At 38.0% G+C, this 26,786-nt stretch overlaps 2 protein-coding genes and 1 long non-coding RNA gene across 9 annotated transcripts; 2 read left to right on the top strand and 1 right to left on the bottom strand.

Annotated features, from left to right (window-relative positions):
* Window positions 1-1,922: 1,922 nt before the first annotated feature.
* On the top strand, window positions 1,923-6,019 carry LOC117608468 (ribosome biogenesis protein BMS1 homolog). The gene is made up of 2 exons (XM_034333647.2): window positions 1,923-2,900; window positions 2,969-6,019. The coding sequence occupies exons 1-2, from the start codon at window positions 2,047-2,049 to the stop codon at window positions 5,850-5,852; spliced, it is 3,738 nt and encodes a 1,245-aa protein (XP_034189538.2). The 5' UTR covers window positions 1,923-2,046; the 3' UTR covers window positions 5,853-6,019.
* Window positions 6,014-26,340, bottom strand: jbug (filamin-type immunoglobulin domains fbug). Of its 7 annotated transcripts, none has more exons than XM_034333623.2 (39): window positions 26,083-26,325; window positions 24,334-24,711; window positions 22,963-23,087; window positions 22,673-22,803; window positions 22,198-22,411; window positions 22,008-22,125; window positions 21,757-21,944; window positions 21,494-21,649; window positions 21,291-21,432; window positions 21,024-21,229; window positions 19,454-20,963; window positions 19,254-19,389; window positions 19,101-19,180; window positions 18,855-19,022; window positions 14,270-14,416; window positions 13,968-14,195; window positions 13,588-13,902; window positions 13,303-13,521; window positions 12,895-13,215; window positions 11,398-11,619; window positions 11,110-11,297; window positions 10,812-11,016; window positions 10,595-10,732; window positions 10,347-10,520; window positions 9,974-10,281; window positions 9,678-9,906; window positions 9,471-9,599; window positions 9,196-9,411; window positions 8,948-9,124; window positions 8,627-8,866; window positions 8,401-8,544; window positions 8,175-8,333; window positions 7,947-8,095; window positions 7,690-7,876; window positions 7,364-7,626; window positions 6,903-7,293; window positions 6,627-6,823; window positions 6,252-6,554; window positions 6,014-6,170 (listed from the first exon to the last, which is right to left on the bottom strand). In XM_034333623.2, exons 2-39 carry the CDS (start codon window positions 24,701-24,703, stop codon window positions 6,102-6,104), a joined length of 8,862 nt encoding a protein of 2,953 aa, XP_034189514.2. In that variant the 5' UTR covers window positions 24,704-24,711; window positions 26,083-26,325; the 3' UTR covers window positions 6,014-6,101. The 7 variants fall into 7 exon arrangements, with proteins under 7 accessions (XP_034189514.2, XP_034189515.2, XP_034189512.2 ...); XM_034333624.2 differs by having other exon boundaries at window positions 9,196-9,348; window positions 24,334-24,715; XM_034333621.2 differs by having other exon boundaries at window positions 24,334-24,715.
* On the top strand, window positions 11,729-16,208 carry LOC117608520 (uncharacterized). Its single transcript, XR_004582360.2, has 3 exons — window positions 11,729-11,857; window positions 11,926-14,734; window positions 14,832-16,208. It is a non-coding gene; the product is annotated as an uncharacterized LOC117608520 (long non-coding RNA).
* Window positions 26,341-26,786: the final 446 nt, after the last annotated feature.

Consider the following 26,786-nt stretch of genomic DNA (forward strand, 5'->3'; position numbering starts at 1 on the left):
ATCGTCCGATAATTGGTGGATATTGTGTTCGATATACTTGACTTCGGTGCGAATCGCATATGCGACTACGAAACAGACTTCGCGTACACCAATTCTATCATCCTACACCCTCTGACCATACTTTACGATTTGTTGCTCGTCCTATGGACAATCGGAAATATGAATTTATCGGCGATCGCGTTACAAGCTGCTGGACGATGGTCAAAGCCTTCGACGAGATACATAAGTAGTTACATGGACGAATTTATCGCTGATCACGTTACGATCGTCAATATGAAACTATAAGTAAGGGAGTGTCGTAATTGTATATCATGATTCGATCGTGTTTGCCCTCGTAAATTTCCGAAATTTCCTCGCCTCTCTCATCCTGGTTGTGCGATAGAATTTTTAGTTTCCACAAGCACCATCTCTGGAATGCATTTCAGCGCGACCTTCTTCCTAAGTCTTCTCATTCGTATTCACTTTGTGAATTGAATTTTCTTTCTTTCGCTAGTGGAAAATTGCTAAGAGCCCGCCGAGATTTCCGTGTTTCCGTCGCTTGAAAATCCGACGAGTCATCAGTGTCCCTACCATCTGTGCCAACGGTCCATGCCCTTCTTGATTAATCGGCCACCGGGTCTTGCCGGTGGATAAAAGCATTAACTCTGGCTAACTGCTGTCCAACTCGAATTACAAGCCAATCAGGAAGTGAAAAGACACGTTCATCGCTCGATACAATTGATTAAAGATAGAATTGACTTCTTTGTACGAATCAGAAATCAATTAACGCCTCTATTAATTGGACGATACTAAGTTCGTTGAATTTGTGAGGACGAATGTCGCCCTACCGTTCCCACGAGAAAAATGTTCTATTTCTATCGAAAAAAAAAAAAAAAAAAAACGCGATCGATGTTAATTGAATGTATAAGGTTTGCAAAGTCGAATGGGAATGTCCACACCCTTAAATTACGTCCCCATTTAAAAATCACCCCAATCGCACATAGCGATTCGATTCGGTTTCGACCAAGTCAATCGAGAACAAGTGCCGTGCAAACCGACACGGAACCGCAGTCGTATATTAAACAATTTTTTTAGGCGTGATTTTAAAAGGTGACAGCTGTCGCGCCGACTCTGCGAACCGGAACAGACATGGAACCGTGAAGTTTGCCATTACCTAGGTATCTTTCTATATAGATACATTTACTTTCATATCATTTACAAAACTCGACTCATTAACCCCTTCCCTTGCAATATCGACTCGTATTTGAACCATGGTCGAGTTTCAATTAAATTCAAAATGGCGTAAATCGATAAAGAAATCGTAATAGGAACACTAGTCCCCTTAGATCTCTGTATCGATAGATCACTATCGTTGCATTCGGTTAACCAGATTTGACGATTCTATTCCGGCAGCGAAAAGTGATCGATCATAAGTCAAAATTTTACAATATCACCAGCTATTGTGCGAATTAAGATACGATTGATCGATTACTTTCCAATCGCTTTCTCTAGTACTATCGTTAGACTCTAGGGAGGGCTTGTCAATGTTACTTCGATGATCATTTTTATTCCACCCCTTACATCGATGAACTTTCACTTTGGAAAATTAAATATAACGAAGTCAACGTTCTTCGTTAATCTCTGTTACAAAAGAACAGTCGTTTAATTAAGAGTAATATAAATAAAGTAAAAATTAGTACAAGAAAAATATAAAGAATTTAAATTTATATTTAAATTTGACCATTGCGCCATCTCTACAAGAACGGCTGAAACTACTCAACAGGTTACCGACTTATCCCTGGGTGGGTTGGTCGGTAAGTCGATAATCGATACGTAACTTGTTGAGTAGTTTCAGCCGTTCTGGAATAGATGGCGCTAGGATAGAAATTTTTCATTAGCTTATAAGGCGCCATGTGGCCATTTTCGCTTTATTCCTGACATGGGTAACATGTGAATACAACATAACCTTAACGTTAACGTAAATACTTGTAGAAATGAAAACAGGGATTATTAAAAACAATATGTGTAGTTAATTTCCAAGTAATTAGTTCCACAAATAAATTAAAAATGAGTAATGAGTCGAGTGAAACGATAATCCATAAGACTCATCGAGAACGTAATGCTGGTCGTAAAGCAGAGAAGAAGAAAGCAAAGAAACAACATAATGAAGAATTGTCAGATAAGCAAAGAAATCCAAAAGCATTTACATTTAATTCTACGATTAAGGCGGAGAGACGATTTAGGCGGAAACAAGATATTGAAACAAAAAAGCAGCATATACCTTTAGTTGATAGAACACCTGTAGAACCACCACCGGTACTAGTTGCTGTTGTTGGTCCTCCAAAAGTAGGTAAATCATTGGTGATTCAATGTCTGATTAAAAGTTATGTGAAACAACCATTGACCAATATAGTTGGTCCAGTCACTATTGTTTGTGGCAAGAAACGGCGGGTTACTTTCATGGAATGTAACAATGACATAAACAGTATGATAGATATTGCAAAAGTAGCAGACTTAGTGCTGCTACTGATAGATGCATCCTTTGGTTTTGAGATGGAGATATTTGAATTCTTAAATATTTGTCAAGTTCATGGTATGCCCAGAATCATGGGTGTTTTGACACACTTAGATTTAATAAAAAATGCAAAGCAATTAAAGAAGACTAAGAAAACATTGAAACAAAGGTTTTGGACAGAAGTCTATGCAGGAGCAAAATTGTTTTATTTATCTGGATTACTTCATGGAGAATATTTACGTACAGAAGTTAAAAATCTGGCTAGATTTATATCTGTAATGAAATTCAGACCTTTAACATGGCGTACTATGCATCCCTATATTCTAGCAGACAGAGTGGAAGATTTAACATCACCAGAATTAATCAGACAAAATCCAAAAGTTGATAGAACAATAAGTTTATATGGGTATGTAATATTTTGTCTATCTACAAATATTGTTTTCAGTTATATTTATGTTGCATTGATATTTATAGGTATGTAAGAGGAGTTCCTTTGAACAAGGAAACATCTGTACACATTCCCGGATGTGGGGATTTAAAAATTAGAGATGTTAGCTTTCTCCCAGATCCATGCCCTTTACCAGAACAATTAAAGAAACGCGCGTTAGTTGAAAAAGAGCGACTGATTTACGCACCTTTCTCAGGAGTTGGTGGAATAGTCTACGACAAAGACGCCGTTTACGTTGAATTAGGCGGAAGTCATTCTCACAAAGAAGAAGATACAGGCTTAGTTGGAGCTTTGATGAACACCCAGGAAACGCTCGATGAAAAATTAAAACACAGCGAATTGCAGTTGTTTAGTAACACTAAGCCAATAAAGTCGGAAGATATGGATGAAAATTTTGATAAATATAGCGGAGAAACTGTAATCGACAATGGTAGAGTTAGAAGAAAGGTTCTGTTTTCCAATTCTGAAACAGCAGAATCTTCAGACGGTGAAGATTCGGAGGAAACTGATCATGAAGACGATGATGACGAATTAGTGGAAGATGAAGAAGAAGATAATACAGAGGAAGTGAATGAAGAAGGCACAAAACCTAAAGATCGAGGTACAAAGAGGAAAAAGAAAAGTTCTCAATTGGAAAATGTAAAACGGAAAAAGAAAAAGGGTTCGTTAGTTATTTCAAACCAAGAAGACAACAATCTTGATACTACGAAAGAAGAAACTGAAGATGTTAAAGACAGTACTGCTTCAGCATCAGGTAATCCAGAAGTTTATCATTCTTTAAGTAAGGAATCTGATATCGCGATAAAAAATAAAATCACGGAAGCGTTGAGTCAGTTAAATTCAGGTTTAAATAAATCCATTGAACAGACAGATAGTGAGAGTGAAAGTTTTGATGAGCTTAGCGATACGGAGTCACGAACTGGATTGGAAAAGTACGATTCAGGAAAAGAAAGTGACTTTCAGCAGGAAACTTCTGAGGACGAGGATTCTGAAGAAAAGAAATCTCAAGAAAATGACGATGCAGAAGAAGAAGATGAAGAGATGAAGGACGAAGAAGAAGTTGCAGACGAATTGAAATGGAAATCAAACTTAGTCGAGAGAGCAAAGGAGGCGTATGAAAATCGTCAACGAAACACCAAGAATCTAATGAAAATTGTCTACGGAGTATTCGATAGAAGTAACACGCAAGAAAAGAAAGAGGAGGAAAACGAAGAAGAAAAAGATGATGATAACGAGATAGGTGGTATCTTTCGAGTAGTTCAAGAACAGCAAAAGCAAAAAATACAAGAAAGAGAGTTACAGAATCAAGAAGAATCCGTGTTCTTCGCTGAAACACTCCGGGATTGGTTGGCAGAGGAAAATAAGGTACTCGTAACGAATCGTTTTGTAACAGGTAAATGGAGAGACTCGGAAGATGCGGAGGAGCTTTTGAGGTTAGACGACATGGACGACGAAGAGTTGTACGGAGACTTTGAAGACTTGGAAACAAACGAGAAACATGAAGCGGAAGCGCCGAAAGAAGCGACGACAAAGGACGAGAAAGAAGAAAGGAGGAAGCTTATCGAGAAAAAGAGAAAATTGAAGGAACAATTCGATTTAGAGTACGATACCGGGGAAGCAAAAACGTATTACGACGAACTTAAATTAGAAGTAGAAAAACAAGCGAATCTAAACAAATCAGAGTTCGAGGGGGTAGACGATAACGCGAGGGTACAGTTAGAAGGTTACCGTCCGGGCATGTACGTCCGTGTCGAAATCGAGACTGTTCCCTGCGAGCTTATTACTAATTTAGATCCCACCTATCCGTTAATTATCGGGGGGCTTTTGCACGGTGAAGAAAATATAGGTTATGTACAGACAAGGATAAAGAAGCATCGGTGGTATTCAAAGATTCTTAAAAGCAAAGATCCATTGATACTGTCCATAGGCTGGAGACGTTTTCAGACGTTACCGATTTTTTCAAAATTAGAAGATAATTTAAGGAGCAGGATGTTAAAGTACACGCCAGAGCACGTTGCGTGCATGGCACACTTTTGGGGTCCCATTACTCCACAGAGCACTGGAGTAGTGGCCATTCAGGATGTTGCGACCAGGATACCAGGATTTAGAATAGCGGCTACAGGTTCCATCGTGGAGATGGATAAAAGCACGCAGATTATGAAGAAATTGAAACTAACCGGTGTTCCATTGAAGATCTATAAGAAAACGGCATTTATCAAAGATATGTTTAACTCGTCCCTCGAGGTTGCAAAATTCGAGGGTGCTAAGATTAAAACCGTGTCAGGTATTCGGGGTCAAATAAAGAAAGCTATATCGAAACCAGAAGGATGCTTCCGCGCTACGTTCGAGGATAAAATACTTTTGAGCGATATTGTCTTTTGTCGAACTTGGTACAAGGTTGACGTTCCGAAATTTTACAATCCTGTTACGTCGCTTTTGTTGCCTGCCGAGGAAAAGAATCGTTGGCAGGGAATGAAAACGACGGGTCAATTGAAAAGAGAAAAGAATGTACACGTGCCAGCTAACGTAGATTCCATGTACACCCCTGTCGAAAGGGAAGTAAAAGTGTTTAAACCTTTAGTGATTCCAAGAACTTTGCAGAAAGAGCTTCCGTATAAGAATAAACCAAAATCGAAGCCACATCCTGGTAAACAGGCACCTAGATTCAGGGATAACAGAGTAGCCGTAGTACGTGAACCGAAAGAGGAGCACATAGCAAAAGTAATGACAATGATCAGGACTAATTATGTCTATAAGCAACGACAATTAAAACAAGCTACTAAACAAAGAATCGCAGCACTTCAGAGTCGAATTGCTGCTGAAGAAGGACGTAAACTTAAGAGACAAAAGGAAATGAAAAAGCATGTGTTCAGAGAGCTTAGTAAACTGGAACAGAAAAGCAAGAGGTAATATTATAAACGTGTTCGAAATGAAAAATATAATACTAAATTTGTATAGCTTTCAACCTCTTCTTGTATCGAAAAAAATTGATTTGCCTTACATACAGGCATTGGAACAGGAAGGTATCGTTTATAAAATAACGAGCATTGTCAAAATACATTTTATTGTAAACATTTAGATAAGTTACAATAGAATTATATATTATGAAAATATATTATTAGTTCATACAAAATAATAACAACTTTATGCGCAGTAACCTTATAATATAGCTTGCGATCCACGCCATGACGCGATGGTATGGTGTCCTGTTGAGTAATTGTCTCCGCTCTAAAATGCAATTAATAGAATGTTTCAGATTTCTACATTCGGACACTTCCCTATATCTTCTTATTGTTACTCTAATTTTACCTGTGTTAACATTAATAATTCGTCCTGTGTGTCCACGATTTTAACGGGAAATGGAGAACCCGGTACAAGGACACCCGCCCAACGAACTTCGACCCTATAGTCGCCTGGTTCCGTTGGATCGTATCGACAAAGTATTATACGATCCTTTTGTGTTTCTCTTTGCATTTCAACTCTGAACGCTCCTTTAGGACCGCGAACTCTTACCGTTAGCTGACCGGCACCAGCTCCTCGTGTATCGCAAATAAATCGTGATTGAAATGTTGCTAATACTCCGTGTTCAATTCCTGGTCCATAAACTCGAACCTATCATTGAGAATATTCTTGTGAGATTAATATTTCTATATTCTCAATATTATCACCATATGCGAACTTTACCTTTGAAGCATCAGGAGCTCCGGAAACGCGTAACGTAAAAGGTGAACCCGGAACATGTTCTCCGGCATATTTAATGGTTAATGCATGGCGTCCAGCCTCTTGAGGCTTTACGTTCAACGTGAACGTTGCATCGCCGTGATCGTATAATTCACAGTAAGCCACTTTATGTGGTCCCACACAGTGTGCCGTTAATTCACCTGAACATTTAAGAAATACTTCCCTTTGAAACACACTGACAAGTTTTGAATTTATATCTTTCAGATATAAACTACGTACCAGGCCCCGCGCGTCTTGTATCGATGAAACTTCTTATTTCCTGTCCAACAATACCGTGTTTCAATCCATCACCGGAGCAAATAACTCGCGACGCATCAGCCGCGCTCGTTACATTTATTTGCAAAGGACATCCTTTCAATTGTCTTCCATTCCAAGACACGGTCATTAAAAGAGGATCAGGTGTTAATGGTATGTAACTTGCTCGGTAAACGCTGTCTCCTAAATGTTGTAACATTACATTAAGTTCATTGGTTGGTGAAAAAAGTTGTACTTTTGGTGTTCCACTGCCGGCCTGAGAGCCGTCTATTGTGAAACTGACTTCTTCTCCACATTTAGCTGATGTCAATCCTCTTCCTCTCAGTAAAACTCGACTCGTATCTTGCATAGGTGGCTAGAAATAAAAAGAAACTCTAATATTTTGAGGTTGATTAATGTTTATTTAAATCGGTATTATCAAATACCTCTAGATCTTGAACGATTGCTAATTTTGGGGCTCCTGGAAACGGTACTCCATTGAATAATATTTCTAAACGGTACTCCCCACCACTTAATTGTGGCGGAATGAGCTTCAGTCTATTATTTGACGTCATTTCAAAAGATAACGCATGATCTCCTATTTTCCCACTGAGTTCGCCAGGTCCTGCTTCAGCGGTATCAAAACTGATCTTGTTCGAAGGATGTAACTTCAATCTTCCTAGATCATCGCATACAGCTGACCAACCACCTTAGAAAAATAAAATAAATATTAACGGACCTTCGTAACTTTACCCGGTTAATTATTATTTACCGATTACGCGAAGGTTTCGTGTATCGATGATTTTTGGATGCCACGGGGATCCAGGAAGCTGTTGACCAGCAGACACAACTCTGATATCAAAAACTCCAACTTCGGTTGGAATGTAAGATACATTCCAAGTACCAGGATTAGCTCCAGCTTCGATAATCGCTTTCGATACACTATCCGGACCATCAACCTATGGAAAGGTATTAAATTGATCGAACACAGTTCATAGTATTCAAAAATATTTATCCATTTATCAGCACCTGAACTGCTGGAGGACTTCTTGTACCAGTAACGATGAAATGCGCTGCTTTATCTACATGACCGCTTAATAATCCTTCTCCTTTCGCGCGAGCTTGTCCAGCTGCATCAACTGTGCACATTACCGGGCTATCAGGAATATGACATCCTCCTAGATACAGAAAATGTAAGAAAAAATCATTTTTACGTTTAATATAACAGTTGAAGTTTATTGCGATAATAAATGTTACCGTATGTGATGTTAATCATGTAAGTTCCAGGTACACTAGGAGAAAACTCAATCATTTCAGCACCATCGTTAAGTGGAGTAACTTGTAATGGAAGTTCCTGACCTAACGGGCTTGTTGCCACTACGTCCAAGTCCGCCATTCCAGCGTCCGTCTTTATTACTGCAATAATTTATTAATGAAAACGTAACGAAATATTAACTTGCTTAAACTTATTTTAAATACATACTTTTAAATGCGATATGATCGTGCACGGACACTGTCATTGGGCCAAGCTCCTGCAATTTTACTTTAGAAACATCGAAAGCCTGACAGAAAAAAGGTGAACCCAACACTGGCTTCGCACCTTGCAAAACATCGATTTTGTATGTCCCTAATGGTACAATACGTTTCAATTATTTGAACAACAGTATTATTAATGTCTTCATCATTTTTACCTTCTCTAAGATACTTACCGACAGTATTTGTCGTAAATTCAGCAAGCAAATTTCCATCTCGATGCTGATAGCATCGAACTGGAACTGCATTGCCTTGCGGTCCACTAATTACAACGTCAAATTCTTTTCCAGGTCGGCCTAATGTTTCAATGGTAAAAGAAGTTACTTTTCCGACACACGATTGGTACAGCCCTAATCCTGTCGCTGTTACTTCTCTTCCTCCTGTAGGACTACGAACTGTTACATCTAAAGGACTTCCTGAAATGAAATCATACTGTAAGTAATATAAAATGAATTAGATTGAAAAAGGAAATAGTTAATAATTGTAGAATTATATACCCGATATGTGAACTTCGTTATATTTTATATGGACTCTATGAGGAGCTGCTCGTGTAGGATGGAAAATTATTTCATAAAGACCATTTTCTCCTTCTCTAACTACACTATCGACATCGGATCCGGCGGCGCGTACATTTACAGTCAATTTTCCAGGCCCAGCTTCTTTTGGTGCAACCACTATACAAAAGTTACATAATTATTTATAAAAAATTTTTGTACAGGTATCCATGAAACCACATATACCGTACCTATGATAGTGCCAGGTCGATGGCAAACTACATCAGACACTTCTTTGATGGTTACTTTCCCTGGATCGAAAGCTTGAAGCGTTTGAGAACTAATCATCTTGTGCCCATCATTAAATATTACACTGTAAGTTCCAACTTGTCGCGTTCGAATTTCTACTCGATACAAATTGGATGACAATTTCGTCAACGTGCATGGAATAATAATACCATCGGGGCCTATTATTAAACATTTTGTTTTAAAAAATATTTTAATTAATATTTAAAAAGTATGTTACCTGTTACTTCAGCAGATACGGGCCCCTCTAAACCTGGCATTTCCAAGTCCATGTATGCTGTATTGCCGACTCGGATCATAGATGGTCCGTCTAACATAGTACTAACTACTGGGCATTTAAACGGACTTCCTAATGTACAATAGCGATAAGTATTGATGATTTTGTCAATATTAATATCAACCGATGAAAAAAAGCTAAATCACAAACCTGGTACATTATCATCGTTAAAACTGATATTAACGTAGTGAGTGCTAGTAGTTTGGGGAACAAACGTGACATCATATAATCCACGAGCACAGGCAACTACTTCAGCTTTAACTGTATTATTTTCCGTGCTGACTACTAATTCCAATGTACCTTCGCCAGCTTCAGCAGCATCAACTGTAAATGTTGTCGCTTGGCCCAATAATGCCTCCGTAAGACCCGATACGTGTACCTGTGTCAGGTTTTATTAAACTATGTTATTGAGAAAAATATTTTCCAAAGGGTATTAAATAAATTACCTTTGTAACGTCGTAAATATTACAAGCAAACGGGGATCCTTTCACGTGTTCACCATCTACTAATATACTAATGTTATGTCTGCCTACTTCTATCGGTACGAAACTAATATTATATTTTCCTTCCACAGGTTCTATCGTTATGGGAAGAGATATATTTGACGGAGGTGTTACAATTACATCGCAATTTGCTAAGGGAGATTGTGGATCTACGATGAACGATATCAATTGCTTTACAGCTCCCATTTTTAAATTGTGCCCTGTGATTATGGCTTGACCCGCGCCGACTACTTTACAACTGAATGGTGAACCTAAAAATGTAATATTATTACATAATATTGCAAAAATACGTATCTAATGCATAATCTTTACATACCCGGCACAGGTTCCCCGTTGAAACGAACGCTAAGACTGTGTACAGCAGCTTCCTGTGGCTTAAAATTAACTCTAAATTTTGCATTTCCTTCGCTTTGTACATAATTCGGTACATTTTTACCATTCACCGCAACAATGATCTCAAGATTACCAGCACCTGCTTGGCTAGCATTAACTGTAAGTTAAAACAAATGCATATAAATAAATTACAATGTGAATATAGTAAATTAATTAAAGGGTACCACTTACTGCTAAAGAAGACCGGTTTCCCGACAACACCGCTGTTTATGTCTGTTACTTTTACTTTATCTGCATTGTAAGCTTTTACTAAGAAAGGACTACCTTCGACGTGCGATCCATTTAATTTCACTTCAACACTATGGTCACCTATTAATGGTATGTATTTTGTTTATATGTATATAGTATTTTAATATTCATTTTTATTGTTTCTTATTACTTCACATACCAACATCTTTTGGTGTGAAACCTGCGTTATAAGATCCGTGCCCATTTTGTTTAACATGAACCAGTAAACTTTCTCTTGTAGGCGAAAGAACTTCTACAGTCGGTACCCCTAATGAAGTATCTGCTTCTATCGTAAATGTTGTCAAACGATTTACAGATACTTTTTCAAGCCCTTCGGTTATTATTACTTTTGCTGTGTCGCTCACCTATCGTTTTAACAGCAATTAATCTTTCCTAACATTTGTAATTTTCTAAGAGAATGCTTTAATAATCATTTCTTATCAATGACAATATAATACCTGACAGCTAAAAGGGCTACCAGGTACATCTTCTCCGTTAAATCTCAAGTCTACGGTATGTATAATTGGCTCCCTAGGCGTGAATGATATCGCATACGTGTGTGGTCCTTGTGCTTGAGCAGACGTGGGTACACGGCCACCATTTACCGTTACCTCTAAGTTTCCCGGTCCAGCCTGGCTAGTTTCAACTAAAAATGAAAAAAGAGAAAAGGAAAAACTGAAAATTTAATAACAATTTCGACACGGTTATAATGTATCACAAAACATTCTGAAATATGAAGACAATACCTAAGAAAGTTACAGGCATTCCAATAACACCATATTTAGCATCCTTTACTTTGATAGCAGTCACGTCATACACTTTGCAGCTAAATGGACTACCAATCACAGGAACATTCCGATGGCTTACCGAAATTCTGTGCTCTCCAACTACTCTCGGTGTAAATGCTACGCTGCATGTTGTGTCTTTGTTGTCAGTGACTTGAGCTGGTACGGCCTGTCCGTTGGGTCCTATCAAGTCCGCCGGTTAGTTGTTTAATACAATTTAGTCAACCAACTACTAGGGTGGATCAGCAGGACACCAAAAGTATATGATCAGGGGTTTACGCGCGTCGAAAAAGTTCTCTTTTTTTTAAATGTTAAGTTTTTAATTGCAATAAGCAATATTTTATTAAAAATGCGATATATACGTGTATATGAACTGTTATGACAAAATGATGGCTAAAAATGCATAAAAATGCACTAATTCGTAAGTTAATGGTATTACGTGGTAATTAATTTTAGATTAATGGTTAATTCATTTTATATCTGTTACAGAATGTTATTATAATATCAGAATGATACGAACGGAACAACTGAAGCAAAATATATAAAAAATTTTGAAATTTTTCATTGTTGCTTTACTTAAGGACTAAATATGTACTACTCAAATAAATGATAGCACTGGCACATTGATTAAAGCAATATGTAAAATCTCAAATTCAAAATCTATACTCGAGTGCCACAGTAGTTAGGATTTTAAATGAAATGTAGCAACGCGTACATATGTATAGCACCATGAAATGGGTGTCGCGCTTCTAATACATATTTTAATTTGGTTCGACAATAAGAACTAAATTTGTGAAATGTTAGTCACCGCTTTAATAAATTATCTACCAGAGCGGAACCAAAGCCCATATAATATCTTAAGGTGGTAACTAACAATCAAAAAGGCACGAGAACAACACGAGATACTATCTCTATGCAACAGTTTTAGAAGATGTTAAGTTAGAAACCCACCACCAATTTATTATACTCCATTACTAAGATAAGAATGAAATTAGTTTTGTTTGAGAAGTCTAGTAATGTCGTAGTCTGAAAGCTGGCCGACCTGCAACAAAGAGAGAATTGCTCTCAAGCTAAAGATTAACAAGATAGAATAACACAAAGGTAGAACTTCGTGCAAGTTTCCACCGTAATTAACAAACAAAATGTGTATTCAATTAATTATTAAAAACAAACAGAAATTCCAGTAACTTGACCACGATGGTTGTAGACGAAACATAGAAGGTGCTTATACTTTCGGTCGTCGGTGAAACCACTGTGCGTAAGATCTTGTAATACCGGATTAGAATGTTAGATGTAAAAACAACACATCAATCACAAAAAAAAAAAAATATGATATCACCATAAAGGAAGTGATTTTTGTGCAAAAGTACGAAGATACATTTTGAATTGAAAGATGTACATGCGCTATACACATACGAACCACATGAATGAAAGAAAAAAAAAGAGACATAAATTTACCTTCAACATTAACTTCTAAATCTTCCAAGCTACCGGCAACATTACTGACGGTAAGATAACTTTGTCGCCCTAACCCAGCACTGCTTAATGCCTGCCCACTCACAGTTACATGACTATCACCACCTACCCGAGTTACAATCGGGCAGCCTGGTACGGTTCGTTTGTTGAAGGCTATATTAATTATATGTTCACACGCTTCAAATGGTACGAAGCTAACTGAAAATCGAGCATTTCCCTGTGGTGTGACTTGTGTTGGTATGTTCTGACTTCGAGCCGATATCGTAATTTCTAAATTTCCTTCACCAGCTTGACTCGCGTCAACTAAAAAAAGGAAGATAAGAGAATAGCAAGGATCTTGGAGTTATTCCAACATGTCTCAACATTATTTCCTGTTCAATGAATGCGTACCGGTGAAATGCGTCGGCTGACCAACACTTCCTCTAGCAACAGGGCCTATTAGTACTTTATCCGCATTAAACGCTTTAGCTAAAAACGGTGTGCCATTTACAGGATGGCCATTATACTCGACGCTAATTGAATGAACGCCAACGTCTTTTGGGATAAATTCTGCCGTGAAACCACTTTTTATATCTCCGGTTACTTTAACAGGTAATTCGCTATTTGGCCCTGGAATATACATTTTTTTAATATTTTATAATACTTTATCACGTTATTATGTTTTTTATTACCAACCTCTTACAGAAACTGCAAGTTCTGCACTGCCACTACCATCAACCCCCATATGAAAACTAGCAGGCTGATCTACTGGAATTAGTTCCAGATGATTTAAACTTAATGTTACTCTACTTGTGTCGGATACATTACAAATGAAAGGGCATCCTTTCACTGCTTCTCCATTGAATTTTATATCAATGTAGTGTGGTTTGGCAATTTCAGGTGTAAAAGATACAAGACAACAGCCTCCTCCTACCACTTGAACATGATTTGGTACTTCTCCTTCATTTATTGAAATTTCAAGCTGCCCTTCACCAGCAGCACTAGCATCAACTATAATAAGAAAAGATTTCAATTTAGTTGTATTCCTTATACTGTAGTTAGCTAATCTTATTTACCTCTGAATTGGCAGGCATGTCCTACAACAGCACTGGGTATGTCAGTAACTTGAATTAAACTGCTGTTGTACACCTTGGCAACAAGAGGACCTGCCGGTAGCTTCTGTCCCGCGATGGTTACTTCCACAAGGTGGCTGCCTACATCCACTGGAGTGAATTCAACACGAAACTCTCCAGGACGTCCTGGCTCTTCTGTAATCTTTGCTGGTATATGTCTTTTAGAAGGAGCTGGAAATAATTATCACATATGCAACAAGAAATTTATACCACAACAATTCATATATTTTGTTTCATACACTTACTTATAATTTGTACATCAATTTCATTACTATTAAAGCCAAGAGCAGAAAGTTCAAAGAGTGCAGGACTACCGGCAGGGACCAACCTTATGGAATCCCCAATCACTGACATTTTTGGGGCTGGCATGATGCCCACACGCCACGGTGACCCTATCAATTTATAATTAATATTATAATTACGTGCAAATTCATCAAAATGATATGAATAAAATACACGAGATTTTTTTTTTATACTTTGCATATAATATTTAATCATTTTAATTATCAGATTCGCGATATAAAGTATTTAGTTATTTAACGGAAAAAAAATTTGTTTGCAGTTGTGAGATTTTGAATCAAATTCCAGTTTCCCGGAAGTACAACGTGACTCCAATCAAATGCCTTCTAACCTTCATATCTGGGATAAGGGCACGCGCAGATCACAGAAAAGAAATAACTTTCATAATCATCGCGCGAAAGTTCACGAAAGTAAGTTTATTGGAATCCAGCAAGGGGAATACTGATATTCGCGTAAGTACGTATGATATACGAAAAACCAAATTACCCTGATCACTCTTTATTTTAGTTCAGAAAACCTGAAAAGCGCTGAAAACCTTAAGAGAAAAAAAAATGTAGAACTTAATTAAGTTATGGATGAACCAAACACCGCAACGTTGTTAATAAACCACACTGTATATCAATTAATAATAAAACTCCATTATGGGATACACATCGATCTCGGCCATAAGTACGAACAGGTATCGAGTTTTCACAAGTGTACGCGAACTAACGTGATTATATGACGATTTTCAACAGATACTAATTGAGAACGACTCTCTCGGAAATCCATTATGGCACAACTTTTTAAAGGAAACAAAGAGTAAAGCAACGAATCGAATAATTGAGATGAGCTGAAGAATTTTGTAACGTCGATTTCTTGATGAAGAAACGTCAGCAGGTCGCGATTCACGACAGACTCGAACGAGTCTAGCGACGGGACAGAGTGTAGCTGCCACTACCACTGTGGGTTGCCGTTCGGACCCAAAACCAGGGACGTATTTTTGTTGGTATACACCAGGGGCCACCAAACTATTTTGATCATTGACCCCTAAAAATTTGCTAATTCTCTTATCTCCTAGATCGAATCGACCCCTTTGATGATCCCTGGTATACACCATTATTCTTCTTACATTTATTTATATCATATGTTAACAATATTTTAGGTAATTTGTTATTAAGAACAGATCCTTGTCATTAATGTTATTTAAGTCAATATTACACCTGAGATAACTGCTCGCCAAGTTAAGAATCTGTTAATACGAATAACAAGGAAATGAAAACGCTGGAAGATAAGTACACACGTTTATTGTAACATAGATTTAAATGATTTTTAGATTTCAATTTGATTAAAAAATTGTTTAACTTAGTGCAGGGAGTTCGAGGAACGTAATACGACACTGTTATCCCCATCCGTTTCTTGCTCGTTCGACCGGCTACCGTCTGTACGTTCACAAGATACCTGATCTGCGTATTTCGATACCTTAAGGTCGGCCGCAAATAGAAATCTCACTGTTTGCATTGAACATTGGCTTACTTTAAAGTAACCAGGATAAAAAAAGGAGTGTAATTTATAATTGAGGACGATCAATCGTTAATATCGTTTGATAAAACGTTAGGAACAAAAGTGCAATTCTTCAACTCGTCAGGATTCTAATTAATAATCGAGTTCCAATGCTGCACGATCGACGACGCGAAACGCATGTCAAAACAAGTCTTGGATGTATGCAACGCGACTTGAACTAGAAAATGTTAGGAATGTGTCGTGTTCATACACGTTCGATTGAACGGTGTTCAAGTTCGTATTTGACATTGGAAGTCGTACATAAAAAACACAGTTTTTAAAGTTAGTCCTTCCAAACAGATTTTAATTTACGTTAAAAGTATCATTAAGCTTTTTTTTTTTCATCGAGAATCGCTTTGCGCCACATTCTTAAAGAGAAGAGTTACAACGAAGAGACTGTGGCCCAAGAATCACTGCATTCCCCGACATAACGGGTCGTACGGAAAGTAACTCGTTCCAAAATTTTCGAAAACTTTTTCTCTTATCGAATGTTCCGGATGCGCCGGTTGTTCGAACATAGTTGAAGAAAACTCGTCCCGAATCGTTAGATCCAAGCGATCGTTTATAGAAGAATAAATCGAAATCAATTGAATCTAATGAGTTCCAGCTCGCGTATACGTACTACCGTATTGTTTCCTTGAAGTGTGATTCAACTTTATAAGCGTGGGTTTCATCAATACTATTAATATTTCATAACATCTTTCTTATGCAAAGTTGTCGGTTTAGGATAAGGATGATTATGAAAATAACTGATTTCGATAGATTTTCACGATAGAATCTTTCTTGATTAGTATACTTTTTTTTTTATTCCATACTTGAGGCGTTACTCATCGAATAAGAATAAAGTTATATAAGAATGATATATTTAACTGTCGCTGCACGAATGGTAGCGTAATTAACGCATAATCGATACTTTCATAGCCGATATGTATTCTCATCAAGTGTTACGGTGATTTGCGCGTCATAATGGGCTAGTAATTTTAATGATGTACGTTAGGAGTAGAACCGCTCGTATTTAGTGTAGGGCAGCAGCAGCCAGGGGCAATTGCCCTAAGCCCGTGTATCAAATAATCGAATTAGGACACCTGTAATGAGAGAAAGACGAAGCAAGTGGAATAGGGAAATTGGCAATATTGTGCCTGACACGGTAAAACGCATAGGAACGCATTCCACATGTCACCGAGCCGTGAGTTATTCGGCGAACGAAACAACCGCAAACATTTCTTCCTCGATAACTAATAACGGTGCAGGGCATACTCGGTCTTGCATAAGATCATACAAAAACGGTACTGTAATTATACGAATCAGAATATTACGATTATGTATACGCTGGTAGAACGCCATCGGAAGAAACAATTCATAACTACCCGTGCCAATTTTGTCTTGTATAACGATAATTGTTATTTACATCGTTCCATCTAATTAATACGTACAAGTACGCGAATTAAAATCGAAAAATCACGTGGAAGATTATAAGGATCGTTATAAGATAGCACGCCCAGTTTACGGGAATTACATTTACATGTGGTACGTAGGTAGGGGTCGACTATCCTTGTTCCTGACCAAATACGTCTTCGAGCACACAACGACTTTACCATCGTGACCACACCTACGATCCACCACGATATTCCTTTTCAATTGATAATGCACGAATATTATGCAAACTGGTCGCTAACACCGCTAGATAAAAGCATTAACTCGTTTAATGTCACGTTGATCGTCCGTGACTACTAACAGCAAACAGCGTATGCTTGCAAAGAGATCTTACTCGATACGGAATTCAATTTTTACTTTTATCCCCGTTATAATAAAATGTTACGGAATTTCAAAAATTATAGTTTAATCCAGGGGTGGATAAATAGGACACTAAGACAGAAAAATCCACCTTGAACCGAGATTTTCTTCCCGGCAATAAAACTCCCACTATTTTATTGAATTTATATTGATCGATTTTTATGGAATGTAATCATTTTAAAAGGTGCTCCGCTTCAACAAATTGGCCCTCGAGCCAAAACAATTGCCCACCCCCGGTTTAATCGAATATACTGGAATAGATATTTTGAAACGCCTTGACGTTGATGCTTGAAACAACTCGAGAATTTAATGGAATTCCAACAAACATCCTTGCAGTATTGTAGGCCACGTGCAATCATGATCGCGGAATGCACCCCTCTACGCGAATAATATTCTTCGTAGATTTACAATGGCGTAGCATGAATCCGTGTTCCAGTTTTATGGCAAAACAGGACAAAGAGTATTGCAAACGAGTACGTCGGTATATAAAAGAAACGTGGTATTGTCCATTTTTAATTTTCTCTTAAGGTTCTTACGCAACGATGAGAAAGCAGATTATTAAAAAAAAAAGCCCTAACGTACGACGTTATATGATAGAAATATATATAATGAGATTAATTAAATAGGCATAGCGTGCGGTATGCTTCGTTAAATAAACGAAAGGAAAAAATTCAAGAAGGAAAGGAAACGATGACGTCGGATATGTGTCAGTGGAACATCACGTGGATGCGTGAAATCGCAAGTCAATGACCTGACCGATGACCTGTTGTCTTAACTAAGAGGTATTAGTACCTGCTCGTGAACCGGCAAAGAATTATTATAAATATTTTCATAAAGATGGAAAAGAAAATAATAATTATAAATACAAAAGTTAATCAATGTTGGTCATATAATTAATAACTGCACGGATATTTCTGATAGATATATCAAACATTATACACAATAATTGATTTTCTTTCAGTGAACAAGTAAATTCTTTGAAGAGTATACTATTATACACGATTACTTTGTTCGTTGAACTTTACAGAATGATAAATCACTTTCACTAAGATACTTCTTTCACAATTAATAATTTACTATGACAGAGTTGAAAGGAAAGTTGTTTGATGAGTGAAAAAGAAACGGTTCTTATCGTGTAAAAAAGACACAACATTTTCATTCATCTTGTATCCATATAAGAAAAAAAAGACTTACCGGGTACAACTTCACCGTTGAACGTCATTTCTACAAGGTGTACAACAGCTTCGTGGGGTACGAACGATGCCAGAAATCGTTGGCTACCCAACGCCCTGACAAAGCTAGTTACGTGACCACCATTTACGAGAATTTCTAAATTTCCAGATCCGGCTTTAGATCCGTCAACTGGAAAAGAAACACGAGAAACATATTCACAAAAATATTCATTTTACAATAACATTTGCAGTATATTCAATGACGTACTTTCAAATTCTACTGGTTGATTAACAACCCCATTCGGAATGTTCCCAATTTGGATAGCACGAGCATTGTACGCTTGTGATCTGAAGTAATATGCAATTAATTTTCAATTACTTATTCACCTATTTTATTTTATTCAATTTATCATCTACAAACCTGAATGGAGAGCCTTGAATATGTTGACCGTTTATTAGAATCTGAATGATATGTTCCCCAACTTCTTCTGCAGTTATCGTATACGTTAAACCTCTGAGAGTTGACTTTTGTATAGGGATCATTTTGCCATTCGGACCTGAAATTGAATTTTTAATATTATTACTCTTTAACATTTATATGGAGTATGATAGAGAACTCACCAGAAACAGTGACAGTAACTTTATTTTGATCTACATTTGAATCTATGGTAAAAGTAGTCGGTCTGTGTAGCGGTAACATTTCCAGTGCATTTCCAGTTACAAGTTCAGAAGCTTTTCCTTGCGTTGACGAATAATTAGAAACTCCATTATTGAGATATCGCTCGTGAGTTCCATCGGTCGTATCCACACCTTTGTAATAATTATTATTTTTATTCTTAAGGATTCCATGTGTCTGTGCTCGAGCATTATGGTTTTCATTATTAAACTTCTGAGACGCGCTGTAATCGGAAGTTGAAAGTTTCTGACTGGAAACATAACTGGAAGAACTGTGGTGTGTATGCGACATATTTTTTGAGCTATAATTCTGTGCATTCTTGCAATTGTTATTGAAAAAACTGGAGGTATTCGTGTCTTCGAAAGTGGCTGAACTATTAGCCAGATTCGCGAGCGATTCCAAACTACCATAAGATAATAATGATTTTGTCTTTTCTATGGCATCCCATGAATCTCGTCTGGAGGTACCGCCAACCATCGACGACACTCTAACGTTACTGCTCGTGTCGACGGTTCCATTATCCATCGAAATTTTTCTGTTAAAACTGTCGTTGCTTCTTGGACTGAAGCTTCGATTAACAGGACTTTGCGTTGCGCTGCGATATGCCATCGGGCTTTGAGTCGGTGATCGAGATCTCTTCAATGATCCCGAGCTATAAATCTCCCGAGATTCTTTAATGATCGGAGAGTATCTCGAGCCATGGGCAGTTGGGCTTGGATTCGGAGAACGAGATCTATTTATCGTATTCGACGTGTAAGCGTCTTTTGATTCCCTCGCAAAGCTTGGACTTTGTACGGTCGGAGATCTCGATTGATTGTACGTAGTACTGGAATATGTTTCTTTCGTTTCCTTCACCAGGGATGGACTGTGAAGATTTCGCGAAACAGGGCTGTGGCCTTGATTCGGAGATCGAGTTTGATTAAACGAAGTCGACGTATGATACGTTGAATTAGAATTTTCTACCGAGTAATTATTCGACGTCTTGTATACTGGAGCAGTCTGACGTGCGGGAGAATAATCGCGTACGTGTTGGGTAGGGCTTGATAATTTATACGTGGGCGAAGAATAAGGTTTTTGAACAGGACTGGACCGGTCTGTCTCTATCGAAACATTTAGACCGTTCATTCGTCTTTCCAACGAAGACAATTTCGTTCTATCGAGGCTAGACGTTGATTCCTTTGATCTTCTCGATCCCTTTTGAGTTCCCACTCGAATGGAAAATGGGGAGCCTCGAACATCGGAGCCATTGAAGTATAGGTAAACCCTATACTTTCCCGAATCAGATGGTACGAAGGATACTCGATATTGCATGTGTCCGAAATCTTCTATTCTGAAAGGGACCGACTGCTTATCGTGAACTAAATCTATTATAACGTCGCCGAGACCTCCGGTTCCTGTCGCATCGACGATGAAAGAAAACGGCTGACCGGGCATAGCACCATCCGTGTCCAATAACTGTAGATATTAACGAAATGTCATCAACGTTCGTCGAAGAAATTAAAACACGGACTTTACCTTTATTCCATTAGGATCGAATACAAAGCAGGTAAAAGGACCGCCTTGTATATGGTTTCCTTTGTGAGTTATCGCGATACTCCACTCTCCTGTTTCGTCAGGTTGAAAAGTGGCGGTATGTACACCATCGTTTTCTTTAACTGGACAGGACAAAGATCTTCCAGTTGGAGACCATGCAGTCACATCAATGCCATCATGACTAGTTCCTAAAGTGTTCATCTTACATAATTTACATCCTGCAGGAAAGTCTTTTTACCAAATACTTACCGTAACTATTGACTAGAACTTCGACGATAGATCCTATAGCGCACGGATCCATACCAGGTGATTTTATTTTGGTCAAAGGAGGTAAAACTCTAAAATAATAGGGACATCCGTCTACTAATTCCCCGTCGTTATATACCATTAGCTGAAATATCCGATAAACGATAAATAACTTTGTTCGTTCGTTTAAAGTTATTAACACAAACCTTGTGCATCCCGACTTCTGTAGGTACGAAGGTACCTTTGCCATGAACTCCATTCCAAGTAAGCCTACATTCTACTCGTCCACTAGGACTTATTACTTCACCACGTACTTCCCTCGTATTCACTTCTTTAGTAAGAATTTCCAATTTGAAGTGCGCCTGCGGATAATGATCGTTAATAAGCAAGCATGCCGGCGATCATAGAACGACTTGTTAGAAGATTTTGAAACAATAGATGAAACTTTTCAAACAATTAACCAACTAACCGGCTGTTGTACTCTAGCGGAAGTGCTGTCTATGTGTACAACAATTTGTTTGCTCGCTTGAGGGCGAGGCTTAACCCATTGAAAATATGCCGCATATGCCATAACGCCTAAATGCTCTACGTTCTGATCAGCCATGTCTTTCGCCTTCAGAATAGGCTCCACGCCTAGTTTCTTGCCTCCATCGATACCTTCAAGGAAATATGATGTAAATGTGAAGTATTCCCAGGAAGAAATTATATACCAATCCTTACCCATTTGTATATTGTGCTCCCATGCAGAAGGATCTGTATTGATTTTATCGTAGGCTGGAGCTGGTCCGCCTAAATTCCTGACGATACTACACAAAACTCTGCCATCGTTCCAATCGGTCTGCAAGAATAGATTAAATCATAAGAAAACGTGTTTGTCCTACAACTGAAACGTTAACGAACAATCGCTCACCGTAAAGTTTTGTACTGGGTGGTGAGGTAATTGCGAGTTAACCCATTGTAACGTCGCGTGAAAACCTGGTGAACCTTCTTTCATGAAGTACGATAAGTAGGTCATTCCCGATAGTTCGTCCAAATAAGGAGACGCAAGGTACTCTGGTTCCAATACCATAGGTATGTCGAATTCGCGTTTTGAAATCTCCATAGCCTTTCGGCAATTGTATACACTGGAAATTTAATGTACAATTTACCTTAACTTCTACTTTTCATCAAAAATTATTCTCACAAAAATTCACTCCTCGATTCTCACACAATCATCCGGGTGCAAAAGAGCCTATACCTAGGGAGAACGTCCCGAGTTCAATGCAACATTCACACTCTAATAAATTCATACCTTCTTGCTGAAATCGACTGATAATTAATAGTGAACATTATACTAAAGTAATACATTTAATTAATCTTTAATGTAACATATTTTCCTAGTATACCTGTCGTTATAATCGAGTTGACGCCAATGCGGGAATAGACCTGGTTGACAATAATCGAGCAACGCGCTCAGATATACGCCAGAGTTCCAGTCTGTCGTAAAATTGTTTACTCTACATTCCGGTAAAACAGCCTGTAAATAAATGAATCTTTCCTTCAGCCACTAAACATCATATTTGGTGAAATATCCGATTGAAGAATGATATTTTTCTTAAATATACATATATATACGATTACATTGAGATTGTAGTCGCGATGCAGCAAGGTTATTTGTGCAATTACGTATACCGACCTTGAGCCATGCGAGCATGAGTTTCCTTGGAGGGAACTTGGACTTGCCTATTTGGTACCTTACAATGAGCGACCATATTAGACCGAGAATCAATTTTAGATTTCCATTGACGATATCCACGTTACCTGTAACAAAAATTCAAATGTTAAACCCTCGATATTAACAAGATTGCTGTGCAATATTTCTTTCCCTGGGATTTGAAGAGAGGGCTCCCCTAATCGAACTCCTTATCAATCATGCAACATTCATCGCTTGAAAACGATGCTTATACGTACTAGAGTAGATAAGTAAACTATTTCAACCGTGTACGAGCAAAGCTATATATAGTAGAAAGCTTCGGAACATCAAGATCTATCGGTATGCAAAAGGTCATTTAAATATCAGTGGAACGCGTTGGACAGTACTATATGTCAATCGCCAAAATGGGCATCGAAAAACGAGATTTACCCGTAAATCGACTAAAGCTTCCAGGTATTTCTGTTGGAAAAACATGACTCATTACGTACGTACATTTACATATTACACGTATGAACTGAAACGTTAAAAGGAAATGCGGTCGTTTAGAAAAGTACTCGTTGTTTGTACAGGAAATTGATAAAATTTTACTTTGGTCTCTTCCAAAACGATTAGCTCTGCGATCTCCGCCGAGTATTCGAGTACTTTATATTAAAAGAGTCAAAACGCATTCCCTTGGTAAGAATTTTCTTCAGGATGTTCCTGTTAATACATTATTAACGCATTCTTCGTTCGTGTTGAAGACATATCTTCGAGCGTGTATACGTGTATGATTTATCGTCGATGCGCCATTTTACTACTCATACACTGGAAATTAAGTTAGTCGGTAGGTACAGGAGTATAATTGTAATGGTACTGAACGGTCTCGTAGGCGCCGAGTGAACACAAGAAAGGCAACGACCTCGAAGTTCGATTTGCAAGCAGTGACGTGACAACTGTACTTTTTTTTTTCATTTCGAAAGATAATTGCAATGTCTCGCATATGAATTAAAAATTACTATACACATAGAACTCGCTAAATGTTAATAGACACCGGAGGTAGATATATTCCACGCGAAGTTTTGTAATAATGGTCTACATTTAATTATTATATTATCGACGCGTGACTCACGTTTACATTTTACTTTTTATCATTGTTACAAACATTTCTCTGTATTATTTTTCTGTGCTCTCTATTCTATATTACACAGGATGGTCCCTGGAAACTTGTTCATTTTTAGTTGACCATCGCCTGAAGGTCAACAGACTTATGTCGTTGAATTTACCTTTTTATGGGCTATAAAGTGATGGACAACAAAGGTACATATGTTAATTCATTTAAAAGATCACCTTGAAAAAAAAATGAATTTGAATTACCGATATTAACAAGTTTTACACCATCAGCCTCGATGGCCTGAAGAGCGGTGGATACATTTTCCAAATGGTGGTGTTGATTAGCCGGTCTAGGGTTCCATCGGGGTAAACGCCGTTTAGTGAGTACCTCGACCAAAGCGCAAAGTCGAGTACCATCCCGAAAATCCTCGGCGAGATCAATCACAGGACCATCGGCGACATCCGAGGCGTGCTTTAGGTGTTCGTTCACCCAATTCCTAAAGGTGTTCGCTTGAATCTCTACCCATAGATCTTCGTGTCCTTTGATAGGCATCCCTTTGGCTGCCGTACCCTCCGCGGATCGGGCCACCAAACCCACTAGCTCTTCGGGTCGTAATTGTTCGGTCATCTCCATTTTCGTTCCTTTCTTTCAACATTACAGCACACAATCGTTTATTACTATCGACGCGGATTAATAATATCGATAGATATATGATATGAAACGCAATTGATCTCTATCGGGACAATTGAAAAATTAACCGCGGGTCAAGTAGTCCGATGAACGATATTACTCTATGATAATCAAACTCCAGACGGCAATTAAGCAATTGACGACGTCGTGTATGTTCGTGTAAAAAATACTCGGTTAACGATGGTACTCTAGTTGCACGGGATGAGATGAATTGACGAAAAAATTTCTCACGGTGAAAGTGTCTACACAAACACTACTGCATCTCTGATCATCGATGCATCCTGCAGTTCGCACATATCCTTTAAACTGCATAAGTACAACAGGCCCGCTACTTCATTCGAATTCATTAAATCCTGTACAGTTACAGCCGAGAGAAAAGAAGCAAGAAAGCGTAGAAAAGATATTATACTTCCATCTATTTTTTTTTTCCTCTACGCCATGAAAGGAATTCTACGGAAAAAAAGGAGGCTGACGTGTATGCAGGATGCATTAAGTATCGAATAAAAATTCTAATTATCGATTACACTGGATTCTAAGATTGTTAAGATGATATATTAACGTGACATCAGCTGCACGTGCCAAAGGTATTGCTTCGTAGCGTTGCGCCGTGTTATGACATCACTGTTGTCTTAAAATCTCGCTCGACCGGTGAAGCTTGCGTAAGTGCGTAAAAATTTTATACCGAAACCGAGCGAATTTCTCGTTCGACCACGTTATCGATTGTCCACGTTATTATCTTATTACAAGAAATAAGATAAAACAGTGAAAATAAAAATATGACTGAACTTACAGACCCGGGTTCGGCTAGAATATTTCACAGCACTTTAAGTTTAGCATAACACTTTTTTGTGAAATAACACGTGTGACATTAATGCGGATAGAAGAAATAACAAGGTAACGATAACGTGGTACGAGAAATCGCTTGGTTATAGAAATATAAAAGAGCGAAACACGTTCTTATTCCACTATGTTTCGTGGGAAACTTCAAGAGAGATGCTCGCACACAAAAAATTCAATTCTTTTTCTTACACTTTCACCGTGTTTGATTTTTCACATTTTTGCTTTTTGTTTTTAAGTAAAGTTCACTTGATGATTCGTACGTTTCGGCACCGGTTGAAATTCATTCATTGAACAGTCGATGAATCGACCAATCGAAATCTTCGGCAAAAGAGCGCGATTTAGGGTGGCTTTATTTAAAGAATACGCAAAAAGAGATACAATGGGAGTATTTAAAAATCAGAATCAGAAAGAGCGATGTTTCACTTAGTCGCAATAAAAATTATAGACACAAAGCATCTTACACGTTCACATAATCAACTCACATAATCAGAGATGTAAGAATGTTTGGCATGTGAACTGATATTTACGTCGATCGTTTTCTAAAGGGGCCTCTTGGACACGAAATTTCATGAAAATTACTCCTCGAAATCTGCTCTTCGATTTACGCGATTCTCTTCTAGACAGAATCTGCTTCTTTTGTTGACAATGCCAGAATTTCTTCGGTGTGGCAATAAGCTACACGAGAAACGCCATTTTTGGTCTTAGAGATTTCCGGATTGTGCCGTTGTCGACGAGCGTAGTCCGACGTGCATGAGCTCACTGAACCGACATGAAAATCCCCTTCTTCTTTGCTGCTCGACACAATCGCTTTCCGCGACCATTGGAACACACGATTGTAATGAATATAGTTATGTATTAAACTCTTTCTGAACCCTGTGCTTGCAGTTGCAATTTCAATCAGAACTACGTATACTTTCATTACTAGGGAAGAGGATCAAAGGAAAAGTCTGCAATAGGTGTTCTGAATAAAATATACAGGTAAAACTATTTAGAGTATAATATTTATTTCATAAATAACAAGTATTTTATAGGATTATGAACACACTACCTGTCTACATTGATACCTTACTGTTACTAGATCACGCAAATTATTCCGCAAGGTGGTGGCACCTGTCGGATTCATGCTGGTCGGGTAGCCTATACACAGGCGCTAACAATTTAATTTTGTTAAACAAGCTTTTGTAGA

The sequence above is a fragment of the Osmia lignaria genome, chromosome 2, assembly GCF_051020975.1.
Source record: "Osmia lignaria lignaria isolate PbOS001 chromosome 2, iyOsmLign1, whole genome shotgun sequence".
Lineage (NCBI taxonomy): Eukaryota > Metazoa > Arthropoda > Insecta > Hymenoptera > Megachilidae > Osmia > Osmia lignaria.

What these genes read in the sequence shown, in the direction of transcription:
- jbug (XM_034333623.2), bottom strand. Translation starts at nt 24,703, where the DNA reads ATGGAGATGACCGAACAATTACGACCCGAAGAGCTAGTGGGTTTGGTG. An exon ending in GGAGCACAATATACAAATGG is followed by an intron (nt 21,945 to 22,007) that starts GTAAGGATTGGT and finishes ATTTCCTTGAAG; the next exon opens with GTATCGATGGAGGCAAGAAA. An exon ending in ACATGCCTGCCAATTCAGAG is followed by an intron (nt 13,903 to 13,967) that starts GTAAATAAGATT and finishes TTCTTATTATAG; the next exon opens with TTGATGCTAGTGCTGCTGGT.
- LOC117608468 (XM_034333647.2), top strand. Translation starts at nt 2,047, where the DNA reads ATGAGTAATGAGTCGAGTGAAACGATAATCCATAAGACTCATCGAGAA. An exon ending in AGAACAATAAGTTTATATGG is followed by an intron (nt 2,901 to 2,968) that starts GTATGTAATATT and finishes TGATATTTATAG; the next exon opens with GTATGTAAGAGGAGTTCCTT.